Here is a 22,512-nt window from a genome sequence, read left to right on the forward strand (position 1 = left end):
CTAACACGTTAGGCAGTGGTGCCACCAGATCAGGCCAAAAGAACCTTGATGAGAAGTACTGATGGGCTGAAATCTTGATCTTTGTTATTTGTCATCTGAAGTAATGACTGTGCATTATAAGTTTTGGGTAATTTGGGCATCTGTTTCCTGCCTAAATGCAGAAGTATCCCATAACACTAACACTCCAAACACCTTTCTTCACCTTAGTTATGAATGTGTCTTGTGTACTAACCGGTCAGGCTCTTGGGCATGCTCGAGAGGGCCTACACATTCGAAAGGTGGATTGCAATGTGGCCTATACCCCTGAATTGTAGTGAGTTTTATACAAGCAGAACTGCATACAGAGCATAGGACTGGATTTAGGTAACAATAAACCATAAACACAAAAGTATCTGCAGATGCTGGAACTCCTAAGTAACACACACAAAATGCTGGAGGAGCTCAGCAGGCCAGGCATCTGAATCCTGTTAATGGTATTAACTATGTGTGCAGCTGCCAGGCCCATCACTGGCTGCCAGGAGCAGTAGCCCTTAAATCAAAGGGGCTCTTTGGCCCGAATTAAATTCATGGAGAAGTTGCTGTTACCTGGCCTACATAGTACCATAAATGTACCACTGCCTACGCGCTCTCTAAATCCTACTGTGTGGGTCTGCTGTTGAAGGACTATGGAGACTGAGCGTTTCTGGATTGTGGTGTTCCCGTTCTGGGGACCTGCCAGACTGGCATGTGAAAGCATTTACATGGCCTCAGCACAGACTCAAGATTGTTCAATGTCATTTCCAATACACAAGTAGAAAGGAGAACTAAATAATTACTACTCTGGATCCAGTGTACCACAAAGCAAAACATTTAATATTGAGAACACAATAATAAAAAAAAACAGCTTATATACATAGATTGATTGTATGTCCAAGAAGTGACACTAGGCACAGAAGTGTCTGTACCTAAGGTGACTGACAGGAAATGACCAAGTAGAGGCAGTTGGGGGTGTGGAGGGGTAGGTTAGAGGGTGACCTTACTTTTGGGGACAGTAGCTGTTTTTGAGTCTGGTGGCCCTGGCGTTGATGCTACGCTGCCTCGTCCCTGATAGGAGTCAGAGTGGGAGAAAACAGCTGCTAACACTGCTATAGCGCTACATGACACTGGCAATCTGCACTGTGGTCCTTTAGTTTCCTTTACTAACTTCAAAGTAAAATCAGTTGTCAGCTTGTAGCTTCTACTGACTTTTAATACCTACATTGTGAATGGCGATTCATCTTGCAAGTAAGCAATTCAAACATGCACAGTTTACCAAGTGGCCAATATCTGTATAAAAATAGCATTTTTCTGTCCTAGCTTCAGAGCAGTGTGGTGACAGGAGACATGCTGTTGTCCTTGTGCACAAGTAAAATGAAGTACTGTGATATCTCTGCTGGGGGGCGGGGGGGGTGCGACATCCTGCCCTGCACTTCAATGACTAATGCTGTTTATCGTTCTTGTGTTAAAATACTTTTGTGGGATTATGGTGGGAGGTTCAAGTTCACTTATTCTTACATTTTAGCGTGGGTTGTACAGTTATTCGCTTGTGTATTTGTGGGTCACCCTGACTGTAACTGGGGTGTGTGATGGTCACCACTCCCGTCTAAGTGAGACTGAGCTCTTCTCTCATCGGGTCATGGTGCCCGGTCTGTTTTGGTGTTTATCACAATAAAACAGTTGTTTAGTTTAACAAGTTTTCTCGTCTGTCATTATGGACCAAATGCTCACCACCGTACGATTAAAGAATGAGTGAGTTTCAGAGTTCAATTTAACAGTGATGACAAGTCACAATAGCAATTCAGCTCCAATCCTAAAGATCAAATTGAAATTTACAGCTAACTTCAGCACTCCCCGCCCCCACTCTTTTCCAAATCACTGATGGAATTCAAATACTGAGATTTCATGTTCATGTTCTAAATGGCCCAATAACAACATTAGTGGACTAAGGTTGGATCTCAGCCTAAATATTTTTCTGAACATTCTCAGATGCCAAGGTGCAGAATAATCATTACTGGATGTACTGTATAAACTCAAAAGAGCTGACTGCATTTCTCCACAGTCTGAAACTATTTCAACCTCAGATTCTCATCTCACCTTGAGTGCACAGCAGTAGTCCGTGGGGGCTTTGTACTTGCTTCGATAATCCTGGCCATAGTACACATTCACATGATCTAGCTGAATGAAACAAGCCAAGTCCCGAGAGGTCTGAAAAACAGAATTGTACCAATGTCTACAATATTACTTCTTAAATATAAAATGAAAACACTTCGATAATAATTGTTTCTGCTTATATGGGCAAGGAAAAGGAAAAAGAAAACAAGCTTTCATATTCCTAAGTGGAATGATTATTTTTGTTAAATGGAGATCCGTGGTTGAAACTTATTCTAAGAAGTCACTGATGAAGAGCTTCGTAACAACCAAATGTTCAGTTACTGTTGCTACTTTGCTGGTCATTTCTCACAAGTATTTTTTAACATACAGATTAAGAGTATTGGTAATAAGAATATGGCTAAAGTGATTGGAACCTCAACTTGTTCCAAGTTAACCTACAATATACTTCCATCCCCCATCAGGAAGGTCTCAAAGCTCTATGCTTCTTTTTGGATTCCAGACCTAATCAGTTCCCCTCTACCACCACTCTGCTCCGTCTAGCAGAATTAGTCCTTACTCTTAATAATTTCTCCTTTGGCTCCTCCCACTTCCTCCAAACTAAAGGTGTAGCTATGGGCACCCGTATGGGTCCTAGGTATGCCTGCCTTTTTGTTGGGTTTGTGGAACAATCTATGTTCCGTGCCTATTCTGGTATCTGTCCCCCACTTTTCCTTCGCTACATCGACGACTGCATTGGCGCTGCTTCCTGCACGCATGCAGAACTCGTTGACTTTATTAACTTTGCCTCCAACTTTCACCCTGCCCTCAAGTTTACCTGGTCCATTTCCGACACCTCCCTCCCTTTCTAGATCTTTCTGTCTCTGTCTCTGGAGACAGCTTATCCACTGATGTCTACTATAAGCCTACTGACTCTCACAGCTATCTGGACTATTCCTCTTCTCACCCTGTCTCTTGCAAAAACGCCATCCCCTTCTCGCAATTTCTCCGTCTCCGCCGCATCTGCTCTCAGGATGAGGCTTTTCATTCTAGGACGAGGGAGATGTCTTCCTTTTTTAAAGAAAGGGGCTTCCCTTCCTCCACTATCAACTCTGCTCTTAAACGCATCTCCCCCATTTCACGTACATCTGCTCTCACTCCATCCTCCCACCACCCCACTAGGAATAGGGTTCCCCTGGTCCTCACCTACCACCCCACCAGCCTCCGGGTCCAACATATTATTCTCCGTAACTTCCGCCACCTCCAACGGGATCCCACCACTAAGCACATCTTTCCCTCCCCCTCTCTCTGTGCATTCTGCAGGGATCGCTCCCTTGTCCATTCGTCCCCCCCATCCCTCCCCACTGATCTCCCTCCTGGCACTTATCCGTGTAAGCGGAACAAGTGCTACACATGCCCTTACACTTCCTCCCTTACCACCATTCAGGGCCCCAAACAGTCCTTCCAGGTGAGGCATCACTTCACCTGTGAGTCGACTGGGGTGATATACTGCGTCCGGTGCTCCCGATGTGGCCTTTTATATATTGGCGAGACCCGACGCAGACTGGGAGACCGCTTTGCTGAACATCTACGCTCTGTCCGCCAGAGAAAGCAGGATCTCCCAGTGGCCACACATTTTAATTCCACATCCCATTCCCATTCTGACATGTCTATCCACGGCCTCCTCTACTGTAAAGATGAAGCCACACTCAGGTTGGAGGAACAACACCTTATATTCCGTCTGGGTAGCCTCCAACCTGATGGCATGAACATCGACTTCTCTAACTTCCGCTAAGGCCCCACCTCCCCCTCGTACTCCATCTGTTACTCATTTTTATGCACACATTCTTTCTCTCACTCTCCTTTTTCTCCCTCTGTCCCTCTGAATATACCTTTTGCCCATCCTCTGGGTCACCCCCCCCCGTCTTTCTTCCTGGACCTCCTGTCCCATGATCCTCTCGTATCCCCTTTTGCCTATCACCTGTCCAGCTCTCGGCTCTATCCCTCCCCCTCCTGTCTTCTCCTATCATTTTGGATCTCCCCCTCCCCCTCCAACTTTCAAATCCCTTACTCACTCTTCCTTCAGTTAGTCCTGACGAAGGGTCTCGGCCTGAAACGTCGACTGCACCTCTTCCTACAGATGCTGCTTGGCCTGCTGCGTTCACCAGCAACTTTGATGTATGTTGCTACAATACCCTTTCTCCTCTTATCAAGAGCATTAGGACAAAGACTGTTAGGATGGGAAAACAGATTCTTCCCCCAGGCCACAAGACTACCGTGCCACCACCCAGATCTCATCATGTATGAGGTGCTGGGCAGTGCTATACTGTTTACATTTTGGATTGTGTTATAAATGCACATTATACTAAATATTGCTATTCTGGAATATATATTATTTGTTAATTTATTTGTGGTAATATTACTTTACGTGCTATTTGTGAGTTATGTACTGTACTGTGCACCTTGGAGGAATGTTGCTTCGTTTGCTGGTATACATGTGTATGGCTGAACGACAATAAACTTGAACTTGAAGAACCTATCTACCTTTGCCTTAAAATATTCAAAGACACTGCTGAGACTTGTTACTGCATTTCAGGGAGGTAGCACCCCCCCCACCCCCGGTCGACCTCCAAGAGTGTATGTAATACTTTGTTTAGTGATCTTGTCTAATCTGTAAACCAAATTGGGTATATGCAGAAAATGTGACATTAAAATATGTATTTGTATTATATTATATTATCATGTTTATTCTATTACAACCTTAAGCAAGTCTACAGGGAGTTTGGCCTCATCATATAGGACATCAATAGAGTAGCTCCTTAGCAGCTAACCAGCTAGTTTAAATAACGTTAGCTATGCTAATGAATGAATGACACCTTTTAAACTCACCTCAACAAGCTGTTTACATTTTAACCCACCATGGGCAATAGAAAAGTCACTGTTGCAAACAGTGCAGTGAGCAACACTGTCATTATTTTTGAGGTCGACTGTAAAGCCTGCCCACAGAGAAAACTGATAGGTCTACTTAGCACGAAGAGAGACAAATCAGGGTGCTCGCTCTTGCTCTCCTTCTCTCTCTCGCTCTCCCTCTCAAAAAAATCGATTTCTGGGATATTGTATATAATTTCCGGGTATCAGGGAGCCGCTATCAATATGCGGGAGACTCCCGGAACTTCCGGGAGAGGTGGGATGTCTATACACATTCAGTAATGCTTGTACTATTAATTTACTCCCTTGCTGCTATGCATTTAGATAATGATCAGTTTTGCAACTTTTCCATTTTATTCTTGTGTTTCCATGCACTATCCTTTTTTGACTGACTCTAGTTCTCCTTGACCATTTTGCTTAGCTTCACTACTGCTTTGTTCCTTCTTTTTAAGTTTCTAAATTTCCCTTGACCAAAATCTTATCTGGAGCCCCGACTATTGCATTTGTCAGAATACTGATCTCATCCCAATTCCAATGAACCCTATCCCAAAGGAAAGTATCCTCATTTTCCCAGTACTGCTGCCAGTGCCTCAAAAATTGAAACCAGCTTCTCCCATCGCAGTTTTTAAGCCAGGCATTCAATTCTCTGACTTTACGCCAATTTGCACATGGCCCATGTAATAAACCAGAGATTTTCATTGTGATTCTACCTTTTTATTTGGACTCTGGCCTTTTACATTATTTCAGCAGAACCACTTTCTGTGTCCTACCTATGTCAGCGGTCCAAAGACAGGACACTACAATTGCTGATTTCCCTTCCCATTCCAAAATGCTCTTCAGTCCATGCAGATTCCACAAAGATGGCCCCAGGCAAACAACACAGTCATCACGGTTCTTGCTCACAAGTACAGAGAACTGTCTGTATCCCTCTAAATGTACTTTTTTCTATGACTAGTATATTCCTTTCCAATCTATCAGTGAATGGCCAACTATTCAGAGAATCATTGTGCGGGAAGAAATGAATTTTAGAGTAGAATTATAGAGCTACAGGGAAATTTGAAATTGAGGCACCATTCATTTACTTGTAGGGAGCTCCACATATTGGACTAATATATATTTTAAAACACATACCTCATTCTAACGTTATGTAAGACTCTTATTGAAGAATTACCTCAGTTAAAATTAGCCCTTGATTTTCCCATTATTCCTGCATATTTTTCTTCCCCTTTATCTTCCTTTTAATCAAATCCTTAACTTGTAACACCATGAAGTGTCTTAAGGTAATTACTTCCAGACATCCCACCTCTCCCGGAAGTTCCGGGAGTCTCCCGCATATTAATAGTGGCTCCCTGATGCCCACAAATTATATACAGTATCACTGAAATCAATTTTTTTGAGAGCGAGCGAAAGCAAGAGAGAGCGCGCGAATGACCACGAGAGAGCGCAAGCACAAGAGAGAAAGCGCGCAAGAGAGAAAGCGAGCGGGAGAGAAAGCAAGTGAGAGGGAAAGCGAGAGCGCATGAGCGACGAGAGAGCGCGCCATAGCAGAGTGTTCCAAAGAAAGTATAAAATGTACGTCACCCCAGACTACCCTAAAGTGTACCCCTGCCTAATAGGGGTCAAAATAATGACAGTGTTGCTCGCTGCACTGTTTGCAACAGTGACTTTTCTATTGCCCATGGTGGGTTAAGACTGTAAAAGACATGTTGAGGTGAGTTTAACAGGTGTCATTCGTTCATTAGCATGGCTAACATTATTTAAACTAGCTGGCTAGCTGCTCAGGAGCTACTCTGTGGCAGACATCCCACCTCTCCTGGGAGTCTCCCGCAAATTGATGGTGCTATCTCCCTGAAATGCGTTTTTGCAGGGTGGGATGTCTGTACTTCATAATATCCACATTCCATGTTCTAAAACTATACTCCTTTCCCAGATCAGATAAGCCCCTCCCACCTCTTTTCACCTTTCCTGAAAATGGTTAATGTTAATAAATTCAGGATCGTGCAGTCTCGGATGTCAGATAATTCCAAATAAATTACCAATGGAGATGTAATGTCTAAAGTCAAGAACATCACAGAATACAACACAAGGCATGGTAGGATTTGTTGCAGTGTTTTCAGCAGCATTCCCAAAATCAGCTGCCACATCTTTAATTAACAAAGATGAACCTCAGTTTAAAAAAAAATTACCTTTGTTTTTCCCTTTGGAACATAATAGATTCCAGAAGCTCTGAGTAGGAAATAACGCTTCTTCCATGATTTCTTGCCATCTTCTTTCAGCCAAAGTAAGCCCTCAATCTCTGGAACAGTCACAGAACTTCCACAGAAAAATTCCTGTAGTTCAAAAAAAAAATTCAGACTAATCCATGCACAGCAAAGATCAAAATGCAGGAACAGCAAATCACCTAGTCTGGCTGCTAGAAGCATGTAAATTTAACATGTACAGGTGGCCCCCGTTTTCTGAACGTTCGCTTTATGACACCTCGCTGTTACGAAAGACCTACATTAGTTACCTGTTTTCACTAACAGAAGGTGTTTTCACTGTTATGAAAAAAGGCAGCGCACGCCCGAACAGCCAAGCTCCTCCCCCAGAACTGCGTTCTAGCCGGCATCGCTTAAACACGTGCTTTATCTCGATTTATTTTGTGCATCCGTTAGCAAGATGAGTTCTAAGGTATCGGAAAAGCCTAAAAGAGCTCGTAAGGGTGTTACACTTAGCGTAAAACTAGAAAGTGTTTCGATCGTGGTGAACGAAGTAAGGACATTGCCCGTACGTTGAACTTGCCTGCGTCCACCATTCGCACTATTTATACGGAGAGAGAAAGAATTTTGAAAGCTGCCGATGTTACTTTTGGTTCTGCTCGTAGCAAAAGGGTCCCTCTTAGTTGGCATCCAATAATGGATAAAATGGAAAGTCTATTGCTTGTGTGGACTGATGGGTGTACAAACCATGGTGTTAACCATTAAGTTTTCTTATACTTAAGGAGAAATCAGTCAGTCTTTTTACTAAGTTGAAACAGAAAGCACTGGACGATGGTGATGAAAGTATTGCGAAAGTGGAACTTAAAGGTAGTCATGGGTAGTTTGATCGGTTTCTGAGGTGAGGACAGCTTCATAGTTTAACATTTACCGGAGAAAGTGCTTCGGCTGATACCGAAGCTGCCGAAAAGTTCCCAGCAGAACTGAGTAAAATAATTACAGGAAGTGGTTATTTGTATAAGCAAGTGTTTAACTGTGACGAAACTGCAATTTATTGGAAAAAATTACCGAGCAAGATATTTATTTCAATAGAAGGAAAGCAGGCTAAGGGACACAAGGCACGGAAGGACAGGTTTATTATTAACGCCACTGGTGATGCTGTCCTTAGGCCTCTACTAGTGTACCATTCAGAAAATCCGAGGGCACTTAAAAGTGTTGATAAGAAAACATTTCCCGTTGTGTTCCGTTCACATCCAATTGGTTGGAATACCCAAGTGCTTTTTTCTGAGTACATGAGTGGATACGTTAGTCCTTTTGTTGAAAAATACTGTAGAGAAATTGTGTGGGCACGTGGCCAAGTGGTTAAGGCATTCGACAAGCAATCTGAAGGTTGTGAGTTCGAACCCCAGCCAAGGCAGCGTGTTGTGTCTTTGAGCAAGGCACTTAATCATACAGTGCTCTGCGACAACACTGGGGCCAAGCTGTTTGGGTCCTAATGCCCTTCCCTTGGACAACATCAGTGTCATGGAGAGGGGAGACTTGCAGCATGGACTGAAGACTTTCCAGGCGCAGATCTATGGTTTCGCAAGACTAAAGGATGCCTTTTTTACAGTAGAGAAAATAACCTTGACAATAGGTGTCTTGTGATTGTCGATAATTGTGCTGCTCATCCACCTGGCATTACCGAGTATGGCGGTAACATTCGTGTTGCGTTCTTACCGCCGAATACGACATCGTTGCTGCAGCCGTGCAACCAAGGCCTAATAGCCACAATTAAGGCACACCAAAAACTTAAAACTTTTCAAAACAGAGAATTTGGGTGATGAGAGGTATAGGACATTGGCACTTTTAAGCAGACACATCTTGCAACTCCTGGCAATTGGAGCAAATATCATTCACGATTCATTTGTTGTTCAATTGTGCTCAGCAAATTTCACTTTTCCATCCTAATGGTTGTTGCCATTATTTGTTCTGCATATCCTCAGATGGTGCTCCCAGGTGGGCAAATGTACTAATACAGCTGAAGCCAGCTACACATACAGACTTTCACAATTCAACAGCTCACATTTTCTTGTAATATTTTTGTTGGACCATACAAAGATTATAATCAGAACACCATGATTTAATAAAAAGATATCTTACAAATTTCTATTTAGCTTTTCTATTCTTAAAGTTTTATGGACTAGTAAATACTGCTTCATTGCACTGAACCCTCACAAACTGGGAATGAGTTATTTTGCTTGATTCAGTCAGGGAGTATAATTATTTTCTTGACAATGTTTAAAGCAATCCCATCTCGATTTTTTTTCTCTGAAAATGTAGATATTTTTTCCAATTGGATGCATATTTGGGAATCTAAAATACAAACAGAAAATGCTGGAAACATTCAGATCAGTCAGTATCCACAGATGAGAATCAGAGTTAACGACCTTTTCACCTGAAACATTAACTGCTTGCTTCCTGAATTTTCTCCTTTCAGTTCTGATAAATAGTTCAATCCAATACATGAAAAGTCCCTTTTCTGGATGAAATTTTGTTTCATAATGAATTTTTGCATTTTTACTTCTGCCCTTCCTCATACGTTTTTGTTTCATTTTTGCCAAACACTTGCTTGATAACGTTTTGTGCCGAGCGGCAATGAGTGCAAGAGTTTATTTTTCGGTAACGCTGCATGAGAATTAAAAACAGCTCGGGTGCTTTTCAGCTTTTTTCCTCAATGGGTGGCAATCAGTGCAAGAAGTTGTTCGTTGGTGATGCAGCACAAGGTTTAATAAGAGCTCAGGTGCTTTTTGGCATTTTTTCAGTAGGCGGCAATCAGCGTGCGGCCAATAAAAAGAAAGGAGGTGTAAGCAGAGCAGCCACTTTTGGAAAAGGGTATTGTTAGAGTGGTCCGGCTTTGGCAAGCACAGCTGGAGGTTCTAAACACTCTAAGTAAGACATTTTGGAGCAATTTTGCTTTTTCTGTCAGTACATAGCTAGTGTGCTGGGAATGGATCTGGAGGTAGTGGTATGTTCCTTGCGTGAGATGTGGGAAATTTGGAAGACCTTCAACCTCCCTGTTAATTATATCTGTATGAAATGCATCGAGCTGCAGCTCATAATGACCATGTTAAGGAACTGGAGCTGTAGCTCAATGACCTTTGGCTCATATGAGAAAATGAAGAGGTGATAGATAGGAACTACAGGAAGATCGTCACCCCTAAGTCCCTGGGTGACTGTCAGGAGGAGGAAAGGGAATAGGCAGCCAGTGCAGAGTACCCCTGAGGCCATTTCCTTCAATATTAAGTATACAGCTTTGGATACTGTTGGGGGCTGGGGAACTGACTTACCACCGGGGGGGGGGGGGTGTGGAGGGTGGAGTTGAGGACTGAAATAGTGAGAGGCGATTCCATAATTACAGGAGTAGAAAGATTCTGCGGACTTGAAAGAGACACCCGAATAGTATATTGCCTCCAAGGTGCCAGGATCAGGGATGTCTCGGATTGGGTCCATGGCATTCTAAAGGGTGAGGGTGAACATCCGGAAGTTGGGGTACATACTGCTACCAATGACAAAGGTAGGAAAAGGAAGGTAGATGGGAAGAGAGAAAATAGGGAGTTCAGCAGAATGCCGAAAAGCAGGACCTCCAGGGTGGTAATCTTCGAGTCACCGCCAGTGCCACATGTCAGTTAGGGTAGGAACAGGGTGATATGGCAGATGAATGTGTGGCTGAAGAACCGATGCAAGGGGCAGGGTTTCAAATTTTTGGATCACTGGGTTCTCTTCTGGGGAAAGCATGACCAGTACAAAAAGGACAGGTTAAACCTGAACCCAAGGGGGACAACTATCCTCATGGGCAGGTTTGCTGGAGCTGTTGGGGAGAGTTTAAACTAATTTGGTGGGGGGTGGAAACTGGACTCATAGGGCTGAGGATGGGGCAGTTGGTATACAAGTAGGTGCAGTATGTAGTGAGACTGTGAGGAAGGACAGGCAGATTACTGGGCAAAATTGCAGTTAGTGGGCTGAGTTAATGTGTAACTGGAGGCCTACATCAAAAAGGGTGAAGAATACAGGACTGAAGGTGCTATATTTGAATGCACTCAATACAAGGAATAAGGTAGGCATGATGTTGTGGGCATCTCCAAAGTCACGGTTTGGGTGTTATGTAATGATCCAAATTTGATGAGGAAGCTTAAGGTAAAGGAACACTAAGGAGGCAGTGATCATAATATGACAAAATTCACCCTGCAGCTTACAAAGGAGAAGCTAAAATCAGATGCATCAGTATTACATTGGAATAAAGGGAACTATTGAGGCACAAGAGAAGAGCTAGCCAAAGTTGATTGGAAAGGGACGCTAGCAGGGATGACAGAATAGCAATGGCTGGTGTTTCTGAGGGATATTTGGAAGGCGGAAGAAAGATATATCCAATGATGAAGAAATATTCTAAAGGGAGGATAAGGCAACCGTGGCTGACAAGGGAAGTCAAAGACTGCTTAAAAGCAAAAGAGAGGGCATATAATAGAGGAAAAAGTAGTGGAAAGTTAGAGGATTGGGAAGCTTTAAAAAATTAATAGAAGGTAATTAAAAAAGCCATGAAGTGGGAAAAGATGAAAATATTAAGATTCAGCTAGCCAATAATATAAAAGAGGACACAAAAAGTTTCATCAGATATTTAACAGTAAAAGCGAAACAAGATATTGGATTGCTGGAAAATGGCGCTGGAGACGTTGTAATGGGCGACAAAGAAATGGCAGGCAAACTGAATCAGCATTTTGCGTCTGTCTTCACTATGGAAGACACTAGCAGAATGCCAGAATTGCGAGTGTCAAGGTGTGTCCTTGCTATTACTAAGGAGAAGATACTTGAGAAGCTGAGAAGTCTGAAGGTATAGTGCCTATAAAAGGTATTAAGCCCTTACATGTCTTATTGATTTACCACATTGAATCACAGTGGATTTAATTTGGCTTTTTGACACTGATCAACAGAAAAGACTCGTGTCAAAATGAAAACATTTCTACAAATTGGTCTAAATTTATTACAATTATTAAACACAAAACAATTGATTACATAATTACTCACCCCCTTCAAGTCAGTATTTAGTAGATGTACCTTTGGAAGCAATTACAGCCTTGAGTGTGTGTGGATAGCTCTCTATTTTTTTTTACAAAACTGCTCAAGCTCTGTCAGTTTGCATGGGGATTGATCGTGAGTGCACAGCCCTTCTTAAGACCAGTCAAAAACTCTCAGTGGATTGAGGTCTGGACTCTCACTTGGTCACTCCAGGACATTAACTTCGTTATTTTTAAGCCATTCCTGTGTAGCTTTGGCTTTATGCTTCGGGTCATCGTCTTGCTGGAAAACAAATCTTCTCCCAAGTTGCAGTTCCCTTGCAGACTGCATCAGGTTTTTCTCCAGGATTTCCCTGTATTTTGCTGCATTCATTTTACCCCCCACCTTCATAAGCCTTCCAGGGCATACTGCAGTGAAGCATCCCCATAGCATGATGCAGCCACCACCATGCTTCACAGTAGGGATGGTGTGTTTTTGATTATGCGTGGTGTTTAGTCCAATGGCCAAGAAGCTCAATTTTGGTTTCATCAGACCATAGAACCTTCTCCTAGCTGACTTCAGAGTCTCCCACATGCCTTCTGGCAAACTCCACCCGAGATTTCATGTGAGTTTTTTCCAACAGTGTCTTTCTCTTTACCACTCTCCCATAAAGCTGTGACTGGTGAAGCACCTAGGCAACAGTTATATGTGCAGACTCTCCCATCTCAGCCACTGAAGCTTGCAACTCCTCCAGAGTTAGCATTGGTCCCTTGGTGACCTCCCTCACTAGTCCACTTCTTGCACGGTCACTCAGGTTTTGAGGGCGGCCTGCTCTAGGCAAATTTACAGCTGTGCCATATTCTTCCCATTTCTTGATAATTGACTTAACTGTACTCCAAAGGATATTCAGTGACTTGGAAATTTTCTTGTATCCATCTTTTGACTTGTGCTTTTCAGTAACCTTGTTGTGAAAGTGCTTGGTGTGCTCTTTTGTCTTCATGGTGTAGTTTTTGCCAGGATACTGACTTACCAGCAGTTGGACCTTCCAGATACAGATGTATTTTTACTACAATCAACTGAAGCACCTCGACTGCACATGGTGATCTCCATTTAACTAATTATGTGACTTCGAAGATCATCTGGCTGCACCAATGATAATTTGGTGTATCATATTAAAGGGGGTGAATCTATGCAATCAATTATTTTGTGTTTTATGTTTATAATTAATTTAGATCACTTTGCAGAAATCTGTTTTCACTTTGACCCAAAAGCGTCGTTTTCTGTTGATCAGTGTGAGTTTTCAGGGTACTTGGAGACACATGATAAAATAGGCCAAAGTGAGCACGGTTTTCTAAAGGGGAAATCTTGCCTGACAAATATATTGTAAGTCTTTGAGAGAATAACAAATAGGATAGACAGAGCCAATGGCTGTTGTTTACTTCAATTTTCAGAAGATCTTTGATAAGATGCTGCACATGAGGCTGTGTAACAAAACAAGAACCCTTGGCATTATGAGAAAGGTATTAGAATGGATAAAAGATTGGCTGACCTTCAGGAGGCAAAAAGTGAGAAAAAAGGGGGCCTTTTCTAGTTGGCTGCTGGTGACTAGTGATGTGCTGCAGGGGTTGGTGTTGGGACCACCTCTTTTCACATTGTATATCGATGATTTGGATGAAGGAATTGATGGCTTAGTGGCCAGGTTTGTGGATGATACGAAGATAGAGGGAAGGGCAGGTAGTGTTGAGGAAGCAGGGTGTCTACAGAAGTACTTACACTGGGGGAATGGGCAAAGTAGTGGCAGAAGAAATATAATGCACTTTGGTAGAAGGAATAAAGGTGTGGACTATTTTCTAAGTGGAGAAAAAATTCAAAAATCAGAGGTACAGAGCGACTTGGGAGTCAATGTGCAGGATTCCCTAAAGGTTAACTTGCAGGTTCAGTTGGTGGTACGAAAGGCAAATCCTACATTAGCATTCTTTCGCCAGGACTAGAACACAAAAGCAAGGATTTAAAGCTGACACTTTGTAAGGCTTTGGTTAGACCGCACTTGGAGTATTGTGAGCAGTATTATCACCTTATCTAAGAAACAGCGTGCTGGTATTGGAGAGGGTCCAGAGAAGGTTCACAAGAATGATCCCAGGAATAAAAGACTTAACATATGAGGAGAGTTTGATGGCTCCGGGCCTGTACTTACTGGAGTTTAGATGAATTGGGGGGGAATTATCACTGAAATCTATCAAATATTGAAAGATCTGGATAGAGTGGACACGGAGAGGATGTTCCCTGCAGTAGGGGAGTCTAGGACCAGACAGCACAGCTCAGTATTTAGGACAGAGATGAGGAAAAATATCTTTAGCCAGAGGGTGGTGAATCTGTGGAATTTAATGTCGGTTGTGCAGCCCAAGACATTGGGTATATTTAAGGTGGAAGTTGATAGGCTCTTGAATAATCATGGCACAAAGGTTACAGGAAGAATGCAGGAGAATGGGGTTGAGAGGGATAATAAATCAGCCATGATGGAATGGGCGAAGCCAAATGGTCTAATTTTGCTCATAGGTCTGACCGTCTAAAAAGATCAATCCTTGACTGTCAGTTACAAAATGAACGTCAATTACCCTGATAATTCAGAAACTTAACTTATACTCCTGACTTACCTCAAGTAATGCTTCTTTATTTCTGTCTCCCATTTCAGAGTTTTCCCTCTTGCCCAGTAGATAATTCTGTTATGAATAAAACTCATTAATGCAGATACAAACATACGTGAAACATTTCTACAATGCAGTTCATTAATGCATTGAGACCCATTACCTGCTGCTGTACCCAGTGCAGTCCCATGCTCCCAAGAACAGTTGACAAAGTGGGTTTGTACCAAGTGAGACCACAATATTCAGCTGGTTTCCGAGCTTGGTCTGAGAAAGACAGTGATATCACACCTAGCCTGCATCCACTGCTCTGCATCCTGGAACATGAGGATAGGGAAGCAGAGAAGAATAAAATGCAGTGATGCATTTGTAAAGGGAATTTCCTGACTACCTTCTGGAGTGGACATAGTTGGGGTGTCCAAAGAGTGACTGATGAGGAATTTGGAGCATGAGTCTTGGCAGTGAACAATCGTACCTTTCAGTCCTATTAGTACTCACATTTCTTTCTTGCAGATTCTGAGGTCCTCAAGGTTTGAAAAAAAATTAATTCCCAATGCTGCTCCCATATTACTCGATAATAAGTTTAAAGTTCATCACTGAAATGTATGCAAATTAGTAAGTTTGAAATTTAAATTTGACATACAATGGAGGCTTGGTGATACACAAGACAAGCCTCACATATGTACAGTATTTGGAAGACAAGGAGAGGAAAAGAGCTGAATATCTGGAAACACACAAGTCTGTTCTCGAGGGGCTGCACAGATGAATTAGATTTCCTTCACCCTCAAGTGATTTAGGGTTTATGAAAGCATATTAATAAGATAACAACAGGAAGCACCTGGAGTCCCAAGTATCAATGTTAACTTCTCAAATGGTGCAGTGTACTTCGGTCATCTGAAATGAATCTGTGTAATTAAATCCAGTTCTCAATTGGATATACAGCATACCAATGAGATAAGTACTTCAAAAAGTAAACTGAAATGGGAATTACTTGGACTGAAGTTGAAGAGCATCATGAGTACAGTGTGTCAGAGTCCTGCTGTATAAATGCTAGTGTGATCTCTTGAACTGTGAAATTGGACTCCATTCAACACTGCAGCTGCTAAATCGGCTGGAATGTTTTGCAAGATGCACAAATGTACATTTTTAGTGTGTTTTGTGTCAATTGTTATATCAGAAAAGAGGACCGTATGCATGAGGGTGAAACAGCAGCAAGTTTTGTTGAAAACAAATTTTCCACACAGACCAGCATTAATGACATTTGTCGCAATGGAGCTAATACTGTTTAAGTCCCACTGTATCTGAGCGCAAGCTATTAAAGTAAAACAAAAATGAACAATTAGGCAAGGCACCGGTCTTGGCCACTTCAAGAAATCACAGCTTTCATGATGCTGAAGTACTCACTTCTATATGCTCACATCTATGCATATAGACTAAAATGGTTTTAGATCTATAGAGTATTAAATGGACTTTGAGATGAGAGAAAAAGTACCAATTGCCACAGTGAAAGATCACTTGCCTTTTGCCCCATAAAAAATTGGCTGCCTACCCCTAAGCCACATTGTTTATTCCAGTGAGGCCCCAGGTACGGTCTGCTGTTGGTGGTCTAGTTCAGGGTCAGTGCAGTGGCACAACTTCAGAGACTGCGTTTTAATTCTGATCTCCAGTGCTATCAGTGTGCAGTTTGCATGTCCTTGTCACTGCATTGGGTTTCCTTCAGCCAATGCTTCCTATTCACCAGATATGGAGTCTGTTATGCCTATTGCATACAAGCAAATCATACAGACTTCCCAGCCTGAGACTACCTATGAAGAGCTCAGCAGCACAGGGACAGCTGGTAGAAGATGTCACAACTGGACTCTAGTGTAAAGCAGCACTGGAAACTGAAGCTTCTGCTGAGAACCATGTGCACGTCCTCACATTGGGACTGGCATACAGTCAAAATTTTTGGACAATGGTATGTAAAAAGAGGATGCAAAACCCATGTGGTTTATAGAAATCATCTAAACTCTACAATCCAAGACTTAGATTTACCAGTAATACAAAAATTATTTGCAAGCAGCTTGGAAATAATTTAGGACCATCAATCGGATCATGAATGGACTGTAGAATAAATGGCAGTGGTCCAAACAAGAACAAAATATGTAATACTACAGAACAATTGAGGCCTACAATTTTCCTTAGAAGCTTTACATACCTGTGGATTTTTAAAAAGAGCATACTTCTCAATGCGTTCAGTAAACGTGAGCTTATTCTGGCTGTCCCGAGTCCAGTTCAGCAAGTTCTCCACCAGATTTTCATGATCTTCAAAGATCCTTTCTATAATTGAAAAAATAAGGGTTTTATATGGAGACCGAGAGAATGCACAAGTCTACATCTAAATCTCCCATCCTAAACACAATGTTACATTTTGCACATGAGAGGTTGTCCAAAGAACTGGGGATCAATTTCATTTCTCAAACTTACACAACTAAAATTATCTGGAAATGCTGCAGTGCAACGGCTTCTGTATACCAATGGTTATTGTCCCAGCCTGAGGTCAGGTTAAAGTGAAACTCTTGCCTTTCTTGTCCAGCAAAGCAATCCTGTACTCAGCTTTCAGGGTACTTTACACACAGTGAATTTTTAATAGGTAATGCATAACCAGCAGCAACATCCAAAGCACTGAAGGAAGTCAGCAGGTCAGACAGTATCAATAGAGAGAAATGGATAGATGACATTCCTTGTTGAGACCCTTCATCTGGACTAGAAAGAGCTCATGCAAGAATTCACTGAAGCAAACTGGTCTCAATATGAACCACAAATGCAGCATTAAGGTCCCCCCCTCCAAAGCACATTAGAACAAGACCAATACAAAAAATTAATCTGTTCAAATGTAAAATCAGAACCACTGGATTATCAACAACTACAAAACAACCCTCATCTGAAAACAGAATACACAATCAAGGTGAAAAACCGTTTTCGATTGCTGCAGGATGAAGGAGGCAAATCTTCCTGGGACATACTGAAGGAATCCATGGTTGTAGCTGCAAAGGAAACCATCCCACGAAAAGAACGGAAAAGTAAGAAGAAATGGATAACTGAAGATATAATACAATTGATGCAACAAAAACAGACAAGCAAACTAAGAGACAGCGAAGAATACAAACAACTTGATAAAACAATAAAAAGAAAATGCAGAGAAGCTAAAGACAGACGGCTAACTGAGAAATGCTCAGAGATAGAAATGTTACAAGCCCATAACCCTGGAACAAAGTTGATGCACAATAAGATTAAAGAACTAACGGGGAAATTACCTTGCTCAGCAAGTGCCTCATCAAGGCAAAAGATGGCAGCTTAATTATGAACAAAGGAAATCCTAAGCAGATGGTCAGAATATATAAAATAACTTTTTGAAGACCAAAGAGGAGAAAAACCGAACATAAAGAAGAAATTCGAGCAGCCATAAATAAAACAAAACATAACAGAGCAACTGGTCCAGACAACAATCACTGTTGAAATGATACTGGCCTTAGAAGATTTTGGAATAGAGAAAATAACAGAAATAGCAAATGAAATCTATGATCATGGGGAGATACCTGATGATTTAAGTAAATCAGTGTTCATCACACTTCCAAAGAAAGACGGAGCAACAGAATGTGAGTTACATCGTACAATAAGCCTGATAAGCCACGTGGCAAAAATTATTCTCAGAGTAATCATGATGAGAGCAAGACGCTGTATAAAACCAGAAATCAGTAAAGAACAATGCGGCTTTGTGGAAAACACTGGAATCAGAAATGCAATTTTCATGCTATGGATGATCTGTGAACGAGCCATCCAGGTACAAAAAGACATCTACCTATGTTTCATTGACTATACAAAAGCTTTTGACACTGTCAGACAGCAAGATCTTCTGGAAATACTTCAGGATCTTGACATAGATGGGAAAGATATACGTTTCTTAAGAAACTTATACTAGGACCAGACAGCATCCATCAGAATAGAAGGAGAAGCGAGTGAGTATGTGAATATCATTACAGGAGTCAGGCAAGGTTGTGTCTTTTCGCCAGATTTACTCAACCTGTATAGTGAAAATATCTTGAGAAGTATCAAAGACAAAGGGTTCACAATTGGAGGCAATAATATAAATAACATCAGATATGCTAATGACATCGTACTAATAGCTGACTCAGAAACAAAACTTCAAGAACTACTCACTATAGTGGCAGCAGAAAGTAATCACAGAGGCCTCTCAATCAACACCAAGAAGACAGAAAGCTTGGTCATCTCCAGAAAGACAAACATCCCACAATGCGTGATCAAGATCGGAAATACAAACATCAAACAAGTCAACAAATTCAAATATCTCGGCAGCCTAATAACAAGTAATGGCAGGTGCAACACAGATACCAAATACAGAATAGCAATGGCGAAAGAAGCTTTCCAAAAAATGAAGACCATATTAACAGACAGAAAGATGAGCACGTACACTAAAAACAGAATACGGCAGTGCTACATTTATTGTGTCCTGACTTATGAAAGTGAATGCTGGACCATTTCTCCAGCAATGGAAAAGAGACTAGAAGCAGCTGAATTATGGTTCTACAGGAGAATGTTAAAAATACCATGGACCACACACACATCAGATGAAAAAGTTCTCAGAAGAGCCCAAGCAGTTCGATCATTCATACCAACAATAAGAGAAAGGCAACTCAGATTCCTAGGACACATCATGTGGAAAGACGAACTAGAAAAACTCATACTCCCTGGAAAGATTGAGGGGAGCAAACCTAGAGGAAGACCTCGGCTAATGTACATCAAAAGCATAGCCAGGTGGCTACACATTGAGGAAATGGAAGTCATTCAAAAAACAAAGGATAGATCTATATGGAAAGTCCGCATCGGATATGGTACCTAGACAGACAGACAGTTCTGATTATTGGATGTTCATTGTATAGACTAGAATCAATTATCATGGATAACGGGGATATCATTGAAGTTTTATATTTATTTGGCAGGAATATAGTACAGCATAAAGTTTCAGTTTTGTTTGCCTTGCTATCTTGGATAAAGTTGGTGATTCTCTTGAGCATTCCAAGCAACCTGACACTCAGCAGTGGGGTCATATCGTCCATTATAGACAAGGTGGTCCAACTTTGTAAAGACTTTTCCCATTATCACCTTCACATGCATTCGCTGTAACTTCTGAAGACTGAATGAAGCACCATGGAATAAGACCAATACAAATCGTTAATCTGTTTAAATGTATGCTTTCTTCCCCTTAATGCAACGTATCTGGTACACAGCCACCAGGTTACTTCAATGAATTATTGCATGAGCTCCATTGCCACTATGATGTCAGGTGTTTTATATATGGTTCCTTATTAAATCATTGGTTTTTATTAGGAGAACCACAGTTGCTAAATTATTTTGAATTAACTGCATCTGAACTCTACGACTCTAGCTTACTGGGAAGTGAAAGAATGCAGCAGGGAAAGCAAGACTGACCATCACTGACGGATAAGAATATGGCTAAAAGGCAAAAGTAAGTCTGTAAATTATTTTGTCTTTCCATAAAACATTCCCAAAAGGTTGTAAGTATTAACCTGGCTTATTACAATTCTTTTGCAAAATGTGTTTCTCAATCTTTAATTTCCCTTGTCACTTTGTAATTAAATTTGGAGAAGACATGGAAATCCACCACCTTTTGCCCTGGATTTCTGGTATACACATGACATAATAGAGACCTGCAATGTGTTTAAAAATGTTAACAGGCTGAACAATGTTGACCTACAAAGTAAAGAAAGATAGAATCTTAGCTTTGAGTAAAAAGAAACTGTCTCTCCTAGAAACTAAATTATAAAACTATAATCATGTTCTGAATCCCAAGGACAAGATTTATTATAACAACATTGATCTGTCTTGGAAACTCTCTTAGCCAAAATATAGCTAGGAACATCCATTAACAATCTGAGTAGCCTGTTTTCGGGAATGCAGCCTTGCAGCTCCGGTGATGATTGTGCATTATTGCATAGCAGAGTGATGAGGATATTTATGATCTAAACTAAGTAATATCCTTTCACACATCATTCCCCATGTTAAGTAATTTTCAAAAATATTTAGTTTGATCGGTCTTAAGACCCACCAGTGGAATGTGCATATGAATTTGACAACAAATGAGCAATATTGCTCTAAGATCTCAGAATCCACAGCTTTTTAAAATGTGCTAATTTAAACTAAGATTTCATTTCATTATCATTTATAGACTGGTTTTGAAAGTTACGCAACAACATTAAGAGCTACTGTACTGTGCAAAAGTCTCAGGCACATATATATAAGCTAGGGTGCCTAAGACTTTTGCACACTTATGACTGTGAGGCCAAGCACAGCTCCAATGTTTGCTGTCGTAGGCTGAATCAAAGGTGGTGAATCAGCTTATAGGAGAGAGGTTGAAAATCAGCTGCCATCAGGAAGGAGGTACAAGAGCATCAGGACTCACACCACCAGGTTCAGAATGGTTCAACCATCAACTACCCCTCAACCACCAGGCTCTTGAATCAAAGGGAATAATTTCACTCAACTTCACTTGCCACATCACTGAAACGCTCCCACAACCAATGAACTCACTTTCAAAGACTCGTCATCTCATATTCTCAATATTTATTGCTTATTTATTATTATTTATTCTTTTTGTATTTGCGCAGTTTGTTGTCTTCTGCATTCTGGGTGGTCTGTCATTAATTCTGTTACGGTTATTATTCTATAGATCTATTGAATATGCTCACAAGAAAATGATCAGTGACTTTCAAGTCTAGCAACCAAGTAAAATGCAAGAATTGAATTGAATTGACTTTATTTCTTAAATCCTTCACATACATGAGTAGTAAAAATCTTTATGTTACATCTCCATCTAAATGTGCAATCATAGTAATTTATAATAAATAGAACAGTCAATGTAATATAGAGTACAATCAAATCAGTGTGAGTTCATCAGTCTGATGGCCTGGTGGAAGAAGCTGTCCCAGAGCCTGTTGGACCTGGCTTTTATGCTGCGGTACCGTTTCCCCGATGGTAGCAGCTGGAACAGTTTGTGGTTGGTGTGACTCGGGTCTCCAGTGATATTTCAGGCCCTTTTTACACACCTGTCTTTGTAAATGTCCTGAATAGTGGCAAGTTCCCATCTACAGAGGCGCTGGGCTGTCCGCACCACTCTCTGCAGAGTCCTGCAATTAGGGGAGGTACAGTTCCCACACCAGGCAGTGATGCAGCCAGTCAGGATGCTCTCAATTGTGCCCCTGTAGAAAGTTCTCAGATTTTGGGGTCTAGGTACGACCTCCAGAAAACCATGTCACATATGAAGAGGAAATTCTGGACCAAATGTGAATCACTGAAGGGTGCTCAACAGCTGTGGCAGGTAGTGGATGCTATCACCCGCAAAGTAAAACCAGGCAACATATGTGATCACTAGGTTTCTCTCCCAGATGAGCTCAATGCCTTTAATGCTCACTTTGACCATCGAGACATGAAAGCACCTTCACAAACTCCCACCGCCCCTGACGACCCTATGATTTCAGTCTCTGAGGCTGACATGACAGCATCCTTCAGGAGGGTGAACCCATGGAAAGCAT

General features: G+C 41.5%; 1 protein-coding gene across 9 annotated transcripts in view; it reads right to left on the reverse strand.

Annotated features, from left to right (window-relative positions):
* raph1a (Ras association (RalGDS/AF-6) and pleckstrin homology domains 1a) overlaps positions 1 to 22,512 on the reverse strand; it is a 197,605-nt gene that overhangs the window by 34,455 nt on the left and 140,638 nt on the right. For all 9 annotated transcript variants that reach the window (XM_063051742.1, XM_063051745.1, XM_063051747.1 and 6 more), the window contains 4 exons: positions 17,100 to 17,221; positions 14,915 to 14,980; positions 7,221 to 7,364; positions 2,113 to 2,223 (listed from right to left, as the gene is read on the reverse strand). In XM_063051742.1, the coding sequence (XP_062907812.1) occupies positions 2,113 to 2,223; positions 7,221 to 7,364; positions 14,915 to 14,980; positions 17,100 to 17,221 (443 nt within the window). The remainder of the gene's footprint in view (positions 1 to 2,112; positions 2,224 to 7,220; positions 7,365 to 14,914; positions 14,981 to 17,099; positions 17,222 to 22,512) is intronic.

This window comes from Mobula hypostoma, chromosome 6 (genome assembly GCF_963921235.1).
Source record: "Mobula hypostoma chromosome 6, sMobHyp1.1, whole genome shotgun sequence".
NCBI classification, from domain to species: domain Eukaryota; kingdom Metazoa; phylum Chordata; class Chondrichthyes; order Myliobatiformes; family Myliobatidae; genus Mobula; species Mobula hypostoma.